General features: G+C 33.7%; 1 protein-coding gene and 1 pseudogene across 2 annotated transcripts; both read left to right on the top strand.

The window, feature by feature from the left end:
- On the top strand, positions 139-9,030 carry LOC109343637 (kelch-like protein 8). Of its 2 annotated transcripts, none has more exons than XM_019582031.1 (12): positions 139-214; positions 1,572-1,743; positions 1,832-2,013; positions 2,126-3,040; positions 3,140-3,217; positions 3,811-4,111; positions 4,219-4,418; positions 4,903-4,979; positions 6,188-6,289; positions 7,120-7,306; positions 7,459-7,549; positions 8,866-9,030. In XM_019582031.1, exons 2-12 carry the CDS (start codon positions 1,572-1,574, stop codon positions 8,868-8,870), a joined length of 2,310 nt encoding a protein of 769 aa, XP_019437576.1. In that variant the 5' UTR covers positions 139-214; the 3' UTR covers positions 8,871-9,030. The 2 variants fall into 2 exon arrangements, with proteins under 2 accessions (XP_019437576.1, XP_019437575.1); XM_019582030.1 differs by lacking the exon at positions 139-214 and adding an exon at positions 275-359.
- On the top strand, positions 12,303-15,100 carry LOC109342431 (annotated as a pseudogene).

Raw genomic sequence — 15,381 nt, 5'->3', positions numbered from 1 at the left:
TTTTTCAAGAAACAATTTTCCATTAACGGAAAAGGGCAAAAACGTAACTTGACAACCTACAATAGCCATGCCATACATATTTAGAAATGATAGCAAGTCTTTCACTGCAATGTAGCATGTGTGTTCAGTCCACTATTCCAAACACTCACACCATTTTCTCTTCTTTCACATTCTCAAATAACCGCTGAAACAAACACCTCCAATAAAAAATAACGTAACAAATTAAACACACTTTTCTTTTTTCTTCATCTTTTCTAACTCTCTCTTCATCTTTTCTAACTCTCTCTTCATCAAAACTATAGTATACAAAATTTCTTCTTCATCATCTCTTTCACTTCCCCATTATTTTCCTCTACATTGTACACACTATTTGAACCTCTTTCTTTTTTATTTTCTTTCTGATTGTACAAATTTAATATAAGAAAATAATATTCCTCTCTCACTTAGTCTTACTCGCAACAAATATTTTGTTGCCGTAATTTAAACTCGTGACCTCGTGGTCACTAAACAACAACCTGACAACATTAAATATTTATTGTTAGTATACTTGTTCGGGATTTTTTAATGGCTTAAAATAAAATGAAAATCAGTTCCTGAATTTCAAATGCTGTTTGTTTATTTTTTTGTTCATGTTGTAGCGTTGATTTTCGGTGATTGTACGCATTTACTGTTAATCACTATTGTTTTTGTGTGTTTTCGTTTTCAAACCGTCATTTTTTCATTTGCTGGAGAAACAAACACGTTCTCAAAAGTCGTAAACCAACAAGACATTGATCTAGTAGTGTGAAGCCTTACTAGATCCCACGGGACATCCATTCCTGGGGCGACAATTGTTGGGAGGATAGTGACGAACCCCGGAAAAATTAGTTTCTTACCCAAAAAGTTAGAATACTCTTGGTTGTACCAAAAAACAATAAGTTAAACTCGTAATTCTGCATTTCATTTCGTCCCTATCTCTTGTTCTACACTTGCTGAATGTTTTTGGAAGTTAATTTTGAAAGTTTATTATGTCTCTTACTTTCTTTGCATTTTTATTTACTCATAGATAACTTGCTTTTGCATATTTGATCACACTGAATGAGTCGAACTATACTTCGATCAAGTTCGGTTGGTTTATTTAAATAACTTGATTTTTGGTTAAGGTTTAATTCATTTGTTATATGAACTAACTTTATTAAGCTGAATAATGAGTTAAGTTCTGAAAGAATGTCGAGTTAGTTCGATTCATTATGAGCCGTAGGAGCCTAGGTGAAAGGATCATAGCGCATTTTCGAGATTTGAGCCATCACACTTCATGTCTTACTAGCAAACATTTTTTATTTACATTTTTTAACGAGAGGGAGAGAGATTCATAACTTAATTTCAGGTTTTAACCCATTTTGTGTCTCGCAAATTAACCAATTGTGCTGATTTTCGGGGATTCAATTTATTATCTAATGATTTGGGGTTACTTTGAGATGTGTTGTTAAATTTTCATGCATGTAATTTTCTTCATATTTCATACCTTTTTGTATGGAAATCCATTTCAAAATGTAACAATTGAAACTTGTGTTTTCTTTCTGCCTTAATAGATGGGTGCTGGAAGGAAGACTGAGTCATATAAATTGCCAGAAAAGTCACAACCTGTATCAACGCCGAATTTCAGCGTAAGTGCTAGGAATTTGAAGATATCCGAGCTAGGTGGAGTTATCTTCGGGTGCAAGCATAGCACAATCAAGGAATGCTTTGAGAAACAGTTGTTCGGTTAGTTAATCATGTCCCCAAGTTTCCAATCACCTTGGACCCAAAACTGCATTATATCCCGAAAATTAACTTTTTAATTCTTGAACAGGTCTACCAAATGGACATATCTCTTATGTGAAGAATATAAGTACTGGTTTGCCTCTGTTTTTATTCAACTATAGTGATAGGAAACTATATGGTATATTTGAAGCTGCAAGTACAGGAAGATGGAACATTGATCCTCATTGCTGGACCGAGGGTGGTTCAGGTAGCACTCATTTTCCAGCGCAGGTATGGCATGGGGTTCTGTCATTGTCTCGGTTTGGTTGTAATTTCATGCATCAGCTGTATTCGATGATTATAAGTCACTTTTGTTTATCTTATTCTGTCGTAAAATTTTAAGGTGAAGTTCAAGACTCGGATGTGGTGCCAGCCCTTGTCAGAAAATCAGTTTGCTCCTATTATTGCTGATAACTATTATGCACAAACATTTTTTCGGTTTGAATTAGACGAGGATCAAACAAATAAGTTGATCTCGTTGTTTTCATCTTCACCAGCTACTTCAAGTGTTTATCTCCCAGGAAGTATAACAAAGAAGAGCACTCTGGTGTCTAGTTCAAGGCAAAAAGATGGCGTTACTGAGAAACCTGCTTCGGATTTGAATGTTGCTAGCCAAAAGCAGGCTAACATATATGGGGGTTCCTCTGTCGGTGGTATTGGTTTGTCTTATTCGTCCATTTTGAAAAATAATTGTGGTCCTTCGTATTCATCTGTCTTGAAAAATGGTGGTCATGTAAAGCATGTCCACACTGAGCAGAGCTCCTCAGATACCCATGGTTTGACTGAGGAACACGTGTCTTTGAGTGAAAAAGACAATAAAGAAGCATCAGAAGAAGCTGTTGAAATTGCAAATCTTCCTACCGATGATCAGTTTAAGAGTACATGGGAAAGTACGTGGGAGAATACGTGGGAGTCCCATTGTATTAGATATGGTCTGAATGCACAAATCAATTCTTCAGAAGATGTTAGTGATGATTCTGAACGATTGGATGAACAATTTGAGTGCTTGCAACAGAAAATGGAGGACCTATACTCATCTGTTGCAGAAGAAGATAATTCTGGCTTACCTCAATCTTTTCTATGTGAGACTCTGCCCACTGATTATGCGGCATGCGAAGGTGAACACTTGGAGACCGGAGTTTCAGAGGGTGATACTTATTTGCCAGACAAACCTGAGATAGAAAATTGTTGCTTGTCTGAACCAGACTCGCTTTCTAATGTCAAATTACCCTCTGATGTTCATTTTGTTGTAGACAAGGTAACTTACGGTCCTTGCCATCCTTTTCTTTACAACTTTTATAATCGTGGTGTTTTAACCAACTAATTTAGTATCATTTGTGCACTGTTGTCTGTAAAGATACAACAAGAAGTTAACACATTGAAGCTAAAGCAGTTCAAACAGGAACAGAAAATCAGTACATTGGGGAAGCAATTGGTATGCATCTTATTATTATTGAGATTTATAGCTCTAAATAGTTCCATTTGATTGACTTCTTTCTTTAATATCACTGAATGCATCCTCCCTATAAAGATGCTCATCCTAGCCGACAGTGGCAGCGGCAGGGGGTGACATGTCTATGCTATGGTCATCCCCAGCTATTCCCCCCTTAATTTTACTAAATAATTTTTTTATATGATACCCCTTATTTCAAATATTTGTAAGTATTGGTAGTGTACTTATTGAAAGGTAAACAAATCTTAGTAATATTTATCTTTCTCATGTCTTTTTACATTTTTACTTCTATGATGTTTGAAGTAGTCTATACTAGATAATGTTAATGACTATCAAGGTTGTTTCATATAAAGATGCATGTGTTAGTTACATTTTTCTTTACTTATGTCATGTGCTCTTCAATCTTGGCCCTCCCTATAATAAAATCCTTGGAACACCTCTGCTCCTCACCTTTCCAATTGTCCCTCCCCATTTTTGGGGGGCGGGCGGATGTCATAGGTTGCTGTGGATGGTTTGTAATATTTCAAGTGTTAGTTTACCTATGTGTTCATGTAGCAATATATTTGGAAATTCAGGTTCTATCAAGAACAGAGATAACGTACTTGAAACAACAATTGGAGACATCAGGATATATCTCATTTCAAGAAACCAATGGTGTTGTAGAATCTGAATCAAAAATTGATGAATCAATTCTAATAATAGGAGGTTTCAATGGGTTATTCGATGTGTCAGCTTTGGAATGCTATTGTCCTTCACGTGATTTATTGGTACCCCTTTGTCCAATGAATTCCACACGATCATATACCTCTACCGTGAAGTTAAATGATGAAGTTTATGTTATTGGTGGCTTAGATGATAATTTGTGGCATGACACAGGTATAATTCTTTCCTTTTTATATAGAGATGTTTTTGTGTTCTTCTTTGTGCTCAACTTAATACTTCCTCTCTTAAAGTGTTGAAGATCTGATTTTGTTATTTTGCAGTTGAATCATACAACCTGGTGGAAAATCAATGGGTCACTCGTCCTTCTCTGAATCGAAAGAAAGGAAGTCTTGCTGGGATTTCTTTGAATGAGAAGGTTTTCGCCATAGGAGGTGGCAATGGAGTAGAATGTTTTTCTGAGGTTGAGGTATTTGATCTAGATATAGGAAGGTGGATCCCCACACAGTCAATGTTGAATAAGGTAAAATTGTCCACCTCTTAAGCACTATGTGTTGGTCACATTTGGTGCCAGAAGCACATAATCTATTCCTTAAATATACAGCTTTAGAGATGTTGAAGCCATGCCTTTACTTCTTTGAATCAAGTTTGTTTCCTCTTATTGGGGGTAGAAGATTCTGAGATGAGTTTGTCATACAATTATTGATACAAAGTTTTACCCTGAAATTTTCACCCCTACGGCCCTACTTTACATGGAATGCTGGTGATGGAAAATTTACTTAGAACTGTATGTTGCAAATATCAAATTCTAATATGCTGTGATTCAGTTTTTTAAACCTTAAAAAATAAAAACCTTAAGCATTTTCAGATTTCTTGTATGTCAAGATTACTGTGTGCAACTTGTAGATTGCAATGTATCATTTAATAAGTTATCAGAAATGCTCGTGCATTTCAATGGCTAAACTATGGTAAATTGGTGCTTAAGCATTTTACTTTTTTTCTGCCAGAGACTTACTCCAGCTGCAGCGGAAATTAATGGCATGATATATGTTGTAGGTGGATTTGATGAAGTTGATTACTTGAAGTAAGAATCTATTGACTCTTTCTCAACAATTGATTATCATCTAATTTCTAGACCTACTGTCATCAATGTGCTAGAGTTATTCCAGTCTAATATTGTAATTTTTACCAACACTAAACAGTTGTGTTGTATACATCTAAGGCAATGAAAATGATCTCATGATACCCATACTTGATACAGATTGGCATATTTTCTGTGATTATATATGATTGTTGAATTAAACTGATAGGGAAATGAAATTTTATGTTTCCCACAAAATAAGCTTCAGTCAAATATTTTTTGTTTATAAGCAATGTTTTTTATGGGGCGGGGAAAATTCAGGCTTTGAACCCAAGTGTTCTCTCATACTTTATGGCTCACAACTCTACCAATTGAGCTGATTCTTGGGGATACCTTTAATCAGATCTATTGTAGCTAATAACCTTTCTTCTCGAATGACTGTGATACGGATGCTTATGTAGTCATTTCCTCAAAAATTACTAAAGGCTTATTTGATACCAACCTTGTTCAAGTTCTTTCGTACATATTAGGAGGGGTCGGCTACATGGATCGAACAATGCTATAATGCTCTATCATAAATTATGTTCAAGTTCTTTCATATCATGATCATTTTTATGAGTTTTTCTTTTTGTGTCCATGGGCACATTTTACAGATTCCCAAACTTGCAATTTTTAATGAGGAAATGATATATTTATCATTTTGAGGGATGATATATTTAATTTTCCCATAAAAACTTGTTTTTTCCTTCAGATTCCTAAACATATTTTCATGGACGCACGTTAGAGAACATGTGTTTCAATTATTATGGTACAGTTTATGTTTGGTTCTAAATTCCAACAACAATTGTGTCTTTTTCAGCTGTAGCCTGTAGGTCATTACTAAGATTTTGTTATACTTAGGATAGATATTTGTTTGTTCCTTTTCTTAATCATGAAAATATAGGTAGAGTACTTTGATTCTCACATTTAACTATGACTATATATATATATATATATATATATATATATCATATTTCAGTTCCTTATCTCCCTTCCTTCAAATTCTCAACTTTTTTAATATCTCCTGCATTGAAGGATGGAATCATAAGATTAGAAATTGTCTTTAAGAGCTTTAGCATTTATATTAGAGTACCGGTTTTGACTCCTTCCTATTATTAACCTCGTCGTGTCTAATTTTGTGAAGCAGTTTTCTTAGTTCTCCTTTATTTCAGGTCAATGGAGAGATTTGATCCCCGTGAGAAATCATGGTCTAGACTTGAAAGTATGTCCACAAAGAGAGGCTGCCACTCTTTAACTGTCTTAAATGATAAATTGTAAGTTAGTATTCTATTTCCTCTTGTTTAGTACATATGTTATGGCTATCAGGTTGACACCCAAATAGTACTAGAACCTAAGTGAGTTCAAAAACCATTTAATAGCATCTTAGGTTCTAAATTATGCAAGAAAGAGTTTCATAGCATGCAACAATAAAAAGGGAAGGAAAATGCCCTTGTCGTGCTTGTATTTTGGTGGACATAGACATGCCACTATGTCGTAGTTTGTTGATTGCATGAAACCGACTTGTCATCTCATCAAATAAGGACTTATCTATGTATTTATTTTTTTGGAAGAGGGAAGGGGGCATATGGTAACTTGGTAAGTAAACAAGGACAGAAGCTGTAGTAAAAGGGCAATTATCATAAAATAGTGCGAATGTTAGTAAAAGGGTGGCCTAATGCACCACGCTCTCACTTAGTGGGGTCTATGGAGGGTAGTTGTACACAATCTTACCTGCATACGGAGAGGCTATTTCCAGGATTTGAACCTGTACCTCATGGTCACTAAGCAGCAACCTTATCATTGCGACAAGTCCATCGGACTGACCTATAGGCTACAGCCAAAAAAGTCCAATACATGCTAACCATTACTAACAACAATTGAACCTGTGACCTCATGGTCACTAAGAAGCAATCTTACCATTGCGTCAAGTCTAATCTTGTTGTTTTACTTTCCTAACAAGGGAATGACCCATCCTAGGGAACATGTGTTAGCGCCTAAACAGGTAAAGGTGCTGAGAAGCTTCTACCAAGGCCACACAAGCATGATATTTACTTTTATTTTTGTAAAAAATGCAAAAGAATTATACACACAATGCTCTTTGCAGATATGCCATTGGAGGCTACAATGGAGAAAAGATGGTTTCAACAGTCGAGGTATTTGACCCTCGTATTGGTTCATGGATGATGGGCGAATCCATGAACACTTCAAGAGGATATTTTTCTGCCGTTGTAATTGGAAATTCAATTTTCGCCATTGGCGGTGTGAATGATACTGGTGTTGTTTTAGACACGGTATGCAATATCTCCATCACCTTCATACAGCTTTGATTCTTTCGTCATAACTCTGATATACTATATCATTGTTTCTAATGAGTGATTTACTATCTTTCTTTCTCTAACGTATTAATAATAACATGAATGATACTTCTTGATCACTATGGTAGGTTGAACGTTACGATGAGGCTCATGGCTGGCAACCCACTTGTCTGAAAGCTATCGGGAAAAGATGCAAATTTTCTGCTGTGCCCTTATCAGGTATGATTACGGATTTACAGTATGCTTTAATGTATCTTGCTTATGCTGCCAATGAGATTAATTCACACGATGTCCAGTTGGTATATAAACTTCTTGCTCATTCTGTCATTAAAAAAAATGGTGGCCCAGTGCATGGTGCTCTCACTTAGCGTGGTTTGGAGAGGGTAGATGTACGCAACCTTAACCCTGCATTTTGTTATTCCAGTTGGTATATAAACTTCTTGGTCATTCTGTCATCATTCAAGTTGGTATATTGAAAAGTCATTAATACTACTTAGATACTACTGGGTATCTTTCTGAACTACCATCTTAACTGCCTAAGCAAAACCCAAATTTAAGTGTTTGTTTCTGCTGGAAAAATATCAAAGTATGTCAAATTTAACTGCTTAATTTTCAAAGTAATAGTATTTGAACAGAGTTTATACTCATCAATTATTCACAAGCTTTATTCTCATAGGATATTAATGACTAATGAGGTTTGCATATGGTTCATTTTTAATTAATGCTAATTATAGCTTATAAAAAAACTAATGCTAATTATATGGTTGGAAGTCATTTAGTTTTGAGAATATTTCAATTTGATTAGTGATTCATTTTTTGTTTTTCGTTATTATCTTTATTAGCGAGGTTAAAACTGCGTACATCTACCACCCAAATCTCATTATGTTGGATCCACATGCACTGGACTATCTTTTTTATCATGTCAAAATGTCATGTTAACCTATGTCAATATCATTCACAATTTATTCGTCTAATATGGTGGATATCTTTATGATACTGGGGGAGATTGCTTTTTGAAAGGAAAACAAAACTGTCTTGGGTAAGGGTTTTTGATAAAACGTTCAGTGGATTGGTAAAAAAATGGCTTTGTGCACATAGAAATTAACTTGCCTAACAAGTATACATAAATGACATCTACCACTTAACTAGAGGATAATACATTTAGTTAATTTCTACTAACACATGATGTTTACAATATAAGTAGCATAAGTTGCAACCAAACATGTGGTAGCTAAGTTAGTTTTTCCGAATAGAGATCTGTTGTCCTAAATCATGTCTCATATGTTGTCCCACTCCAATGAAATCATGCATTGTCAATTAAATTTTTTAAATTTTCATTATTAATGTTGTTTTTGCTTCATTTTCATTGGTGTGGAATAACATATGAGACATGATTTGAGATAGAGGTTTTCTCAGATATTTATTCGGTAGTAGAAAATGTGTTAAAATTATAGTTATCAATGGTTTGAACTTTGAAAGACCTACTTTTCTTTGTAACCAATGTAATTACTAATGCCATGGATTGTCTACTGTAGGATAAATCTTGGGAAGCTTGGTATTGTTTTCAGCTCCTGTTACAATTGATGGTGATGAAGACAACCTTTGATTCCTATAATTCTATATGACTTAGCTTTGTATTTGGATCTGAGATTTGCATTCCTATATTCTCTGGTTCACATATCTTAGAAAACAACCTCTATGCTTTTAGCCGGAATCTTATTAAAAATCGGATCGTATAGATTAGTTCGAATTAATATGGAATTATTTTACCCGGCGCTCATTCTAAATTTTCTTAAGTGTTTTGTTACAACTTACAAGTATATGTAAAGCCAGATTGCTTATGTTCACTAAGATGCATACATAATCTTTGAATAGCTAACTTAATACAATTTAAGCAACTAGTATACAAAGTATGTTCTTCAATAACAGAGTGTAATTGTTTCTCAGACCAATAGGTCTTTACCGGTATAGTGATCGTAATACTCCATTAGTTCCTTGAAATATCGGAAGGTCAAAAATTTGATTAGTAGGAGAGTAGTTATGTATCTTGAAAGAGATTAATTTTTTACCTTTAAGGTGAGGAATACTCCTGATACTTTGATAGTACAAAAAAAATCAATAGATCTTTAGTTTCCCTTAAGATGACTAAATTCATTGTTATTAAAGATGTCCTGAATGTATGGGACTTCCCCAGAAGGGCAGAAGTAATGTTCATCCAATTCTAATGTTTCTCCCACTACTTTATTGCTCCTTCAACTAAATCCAGAATGCTTAAAAAATAAAAAATAAAACTCTTAGGAGTTCCCATGTAATTTTTCACAAAAAGTTGTATGCACGAAATTTTTACACAATTATTGTATAATCTACCATGGTATACCAAATTTTGATATTGGAACCTCCACGAATAAATCAAACAGGCGTGCCACACAATTAACTAAATGAATAGTGTAGGTTTTTATTTAATTAGTGGAGGTTTTCAACCTCCACTATCAATTTCCCATTACAATTAACTTTTAGAATGCGGGCAGTTCTTATGTGGACAATTAGTGACTTTCCTGGTTTAGGCATTTTATCTGGTTGGAACATGCATACGGGTTTAGCTTGTCCTACTTGTAACTTTGATGCAGAACCTTGTCGTCTTCCTCATAGTAGTAAGTGGTGTTTTATGGATCATCGTCACTTTCTAAGTAGAAATCACAGATTTAGATTGATTCATGCTCGCTTTGATGGAAGCACTGAAGAACGAAATCCACCATCCAAATTATCAGGATATGATATTCTTAGGGAGGTGGAAAATATTAATGTTACATTTGGGAATGAAGCAAATCTGAATGGTACTGAAAAAAGATATAGAGAAGAACCTAAGCAATGGAATAAAAGAAGCATATTCTTTGAATTTCCATATTGGGAGTTTAATTTGTTGCATCATTGTCTAGATTTTATGCATATTGAAAAAATATTTTTGACAATATCATATATACTTTGCTCCATGATAAGTCTAAATCAAAAGACAATCTTAAAGCCCGAAAAGATTTGAAAGAAATAGGCATAAGGTCTGATCTTTGGCCGGTTGATAATGGTAGATATAACCTTGCTTTGTTTTCACTAACCCGTGACAACAAGAAGTTATTCCTCAAAGTCTTGAAGAGTGTTACGGTACCAGATAGTTACGCAAGTAACATTTGCAGATGTGTTGATGAAGAAAAATAAAAAATATCTGGGTTGAAAAGTCATGATTGCCACATTATTATGGAACAATCGCTACCTCTAGCAATTCATAACTTGTTGCCAAACCATGTTACTGCAACCTTAGTGGAGTTCAGTTCGTTTTTAGAGTCTTTTGTGGTAAGAGCTTAAATCTTTTGGAACTTCATACACTCCAAGAACGAATTGTGGTTACACTATGTCACTTGGAGATGTTATTCCCACCATCATTCTTCACTGTTATGGTTCACTTAACTGTTCATCTCATAGAGGAAGCAAGACTTGGGAGAGGTAAAACATTACTACATTATGTTCATATATATTATAAATATCATTTTTTTACTCTAATTACTCATCGTTCTTATAGAGAGTTGGGTCATTTAAAATCCTTTGTCCGAAACATGACGCAACCAGAAGGTTCCATAGCTGAGGGTTACTTAGCAAAAGAGTCTCTTAATTTTTGTTCTCGATACATTGAGGATATAGAGACAAGGTTCAATAGACCAATACGTGTTTGTGATGACCTAAGTGATAAAAATCATTTGTTTGTGTCCTCTACCTTCCCACAAGTTGGTAAATCAATAGGAGATTCCTCAATGTTCACTTTAACTCCGATGCAAAAACTTCAAGCTCATCGATATGTGCTTCTAAATTGTGCAATTGTCACACCATTTGTGGAGTCAGTAAATGAGATAAAATCGAATTGATTTACTACTTGAAATATAATAGTTATTTCATTGATTGTAACATAATTTTTTAAATAGTGAGTTTAGAGAATTCATAAAAAGGAGTTCAAGGGGAAGGAGACCTTCTACTACAGATATAGAGAAGAGAGTCAACATAGAATTTGTTGATTGGTTTCGAAGGAGGATGAGTGAACAACTTGTTGTTATATTTTTATTTGCCATACATAGTAACTTTTAATTCTAACTTACATTTTTTTAAAACTTAGATTATGAATCTAGACACAATAAATTCAATGTCTAAGGATCTAAAGTTTCTAGCATGTGGCCTATTAGACATTGCAAGAAGATTTACTACTTATAATTTCGAACCTTGGCTCGAGAAGAGGGAATGAGAACGCAAAATAGTGGCATTTTCTTAACCTCTAACACATCATGTATTTCAAGTAGTATTAATGGGAACATAAGGCAAGCAGACTTGCCATATTATGAAAATTTGGAAGATATCATTGAGATTAACTATTATGGTGAGTTTAGGGTTATACTTTTCAAATGTAGATGGGCAAATACTACACGAGATAGAGGGTATAAAAAGGACAATTGGAATTTTAATTGTGTTAGTTTTGATAGATTAATTCATAATGGTGATCGTGAAGAACATGAACCTTACATTGAAGCATCTCAAGCACAAACGGTGTATTATGTAGATGATATGGTCAATGGAGGATGGAGTGTTGTTGTGCACCTAAAGCCGAGAGACTTATATGACATGGGAGAAGAAGAAGAACATAATGCATATGAAAATGAGTCATACCAAGAGCAAAACCTTGACCAATTTTGTACTTTAAATGATGAATATGTGCAATTGGCAACAAACCATGTAATTGATGATATAGTTTAGAAAACTTCACTCTTTCTTGAATGCATCATTTACTATCATACTTTCTCAGAGGTAATTGTTTTACGTAGTTAATGCTATTGTTATTTCATTTCCTTTATGATGTTACTTATTATGTCATATTATTATCTAATTGTTTTTATCTCATTTTCTATTTTTTCACATGAATATAGAGACATGTCAAAAAATGAAATGTTTTCAGAATCCATTAAAATCAACACCTCAATCACAATGTGTTGCATCTCCAATAGAAGATCCAACTCATTCTTCATCAACAATAAATCGTACAGACCCTTCACCATCAGTTCAAGCTCCTTCCCAAGCGACACATGACACTGCACCACCAGTGCATTCCTTACAAGCTCCTGATGTGTCAGCTCCGGAAGTCCCAGAAGAAGTTGAAACATTGACAGATCATGTTGGACGTGAGTGTACACATTATTGGGTTGTCGAGGCAATAAGTACAAGTGTTATATTTACTTTGTATTTATAATAATAATAGGCTTATTATTTATGTATCATGTTTACTTTGTATTTATTGTAGTGGGGTTAGTGACTGTTTAAAGCTCCAAAGTCTTTCAAATTAGAAACATTTACACATAGAATACAATCTAACTACTTGGTTTATTATCAATATTTATAGCATATATGTATTGCAATAAAAAGCATGAACTAGTTGGTCCATAACAGAGGATGGGACCAAAGAAAGTGAAAGATATAATATATTTACATTCATATAGGTTTCATTTTCAAGAGTTAATAATCTAACATCTCACATGATATTCTATTTTATTGTTATAGACTTGGAAAGAGTTGTCAAGCAAATTAAGGTCAAAGTTAGAGAAGTGAATAACTTACCTATCGGGCTACGTATCATTTTGGATTTTGATGAGCAAGGTGCAGCCTATGGTGATGTGCAAGACCTTCTTGCTGGATTTTTGGAACTTTGGCATTTGATTGGAAGTTGTTTCCAATAGATTATGATAAGTGGTTTGGTGGACGTAGTGGTATACCTTCTACTTATTTTACAGAGTGTTTTGATACAATCATAAAGGTATAACAATTATACATGTGTAAATTTTTATCTCTAATATTATTTATGTTTATATGTAAAATTGATATTGACAAATTCATGTCACTTTTTGGAAGCCTCGCTTTTGTTTTAGGACTAGTGAACGCATTTCAAGACGATATTGTAAACTTAGTCTTGGGAGAAAATGGTGTGCAAGTAGGCCAATATTATGGGATGAGTTCTCTGATCCAGCCAAGACTAGAGATGAAATCATAAGAAATGTTCCAATTGGCGTAGACATAGATCAATGGAATTGTTTCGTTCACTCTCGTCTCAGACCATCAACTATGGTATATAAATTGACATTACTTTGGTTATTTGAATTTTTCTATAGCTATTTATTTGATTACTGTGTGAATATGTAATTGTTTTTTCATAGGAACTTTGTAGGAAAAACAAAGAAATTCGAAAGAAACAAGTAATTCTACATATTGGTGGTTCTAAGCCTAATTCAAGAAGAAGGCGTGAGATGGTAATGACATTATGATGTTACTTTTTATTTATTTAGACTTTTCACTTCTTACTTTTTATTTATTTAGAAAAGCTCAATTTTGAACTAAGTTTTCTATATTTTAGATGGTGAATGAGAAACCACCAGGTCGTGGAAACTTATATGTTGCCACTCATAAAAGGAAGGATGGAACATTTGTAAATGAAGCGGCAAGGAATGTAGTTGTAAGTTCAATCTAATTAAGTAATCTTGTTTGCATGCAATGAATTTTAATCTTCAATTTTTTACAATTCATAACATTTTTGCATGCATGTAGGAACAAATTCAAGAGGCTTTGACTCAAACCAACATTGATGAATCTAAAGCTTCTCCCCATGATTCAGTTGGTAGAGTGATGGGACCAGATCACTCTGGGAGAGTGCTAATCATGGGCATGAGAGCAGTTTCTACGAATACATATAGGAATACTAGACTTCGAGTTTCTGATTTGAGCCACTCTTCATCATTTGTTGTCGCATCTTCATCTTCTAACAATTGGCGAGAGAGATGCAACAATTTGGAATCAACATTTAAGTTCTACATCGTAATGAAAGAAGGAGAGATCCCTAAAGAATTGACTAACTTCTTTACACATGTATGTGCAAGTATCATTTTTATATTCAGAATTTTGTTTGTTTGTTTGATTTTCCTAATTTGAATATAATGAAATTTGGTATATAAATAGGAGATAATATGTTGTTGCATTAGATTTCAAGAATCATAATCCAACCATTCTTCTTGCATTCAACTTGTTTATGCATATGCCTCCCTGATCAATTGTATTCATTGGTATAAGGTCAAACCTCAAAGAATATGCTATTGTTGAAAGCTCATAATTGGAGAATCAACTTTCTCATATTTTTTGGTTTAGTTTTGAATCTCCTAAGAAGCTCTATAAACTATTGTTCAGTAACTTTTTTTCTTAGGCTGCTTTACCCAGATTGTTTATATTATTTGATTTTTTATCTAACCTATAACCCATATACTTACACACAATAAAATAGAAAAAAACTTCACTCTCTACTTGAATAGAAGAAAGTTCATATTGCAGATATAATATCTTGTCTTTGTTAACATTATTGCATCTATAGAAATGTATTACTCAAGTGTGCATAATCATAGGACATGCAATATTATATGAACCAAATATATATAATGATGCGGTAATTAACAATATCTTTTTATTGTTCCAACTAAATATTTTCATTTTATTATTTCAGGAAAATGATGATGCAAATATGCCTGATAGATCTTTGGGTGCAAGAAAATCATCTGGATCCAGCAACATTTAGGATTTATGTTATGTATTTTGTTTTTAAAGTGTCATATGAGACTACTTTTAGTTTTTTGAGATTTTATGGTGTATTTAGATTTATAATGAATGAAAGATTATAACTCTTTCAACTATGTTACGCTACCTTGATTATTTCCAATGAAATTTTATTATTGTTAAGAACATTTGTATTTAGTAATGTATTTTTAGATAATAATTATAAATTAATGAGATTAAAGTTGTGAAAATTATAAAATTAAATTGTGAAAATTATGAAACTAAACATTACAAAGACCTCCTCAAATAGTGGAGGTTTTTAACTTCCATAAATAGTGGAGGTTTCTAACCTCCATAAACAGTGCAAGTTAAAAACCTCCACAAACAATGGAGGTTACAAACCTTCGCAAAAAGTGGAGGTTACAAACCTGCGC

The sequence above is a fragment of the Lupinus angustifolius genome, chromosome LG03 (genome assembly GCF_001865875.1).
Source record: "Lupinus angustifolius cultivar Tanjil chromosome LG03, LupAngTanjil_v1.0, whole genome shotgun sequence".
NCBI lineage: Eukaryota > Viridiplantae > Streptophyta > Magnoliopsida > Fabales > Fabaceae > Lupinus > Lupinus angustifolius.
This window is presented reverse-complemented; position numbering and strand designations above follow the sequence as displayed.

Coding starts and splice junctions, on each gene's coding strand:
- LOC109343637 (XM_019582031.1), top strand. CDS start 1,572: ATGGGTGCTGGAAGGAAGACTGAGTCATATAAATTGCCAGAAAAGTCA. Junction 3,041..3,139: donor TTCATTTTGTTGTAGACAAG/GTAACTTACGGT, acceptor TTGTCTGTAAAG/ATACAACAAGAAGTTAACAC. Junction 7,307..7,458: donor CTGGTGTTGTTTTAGACACG/GTATGCAATATC, acceptor TCACTATGGTAG/GTTGAACGTTACGATGAGGC.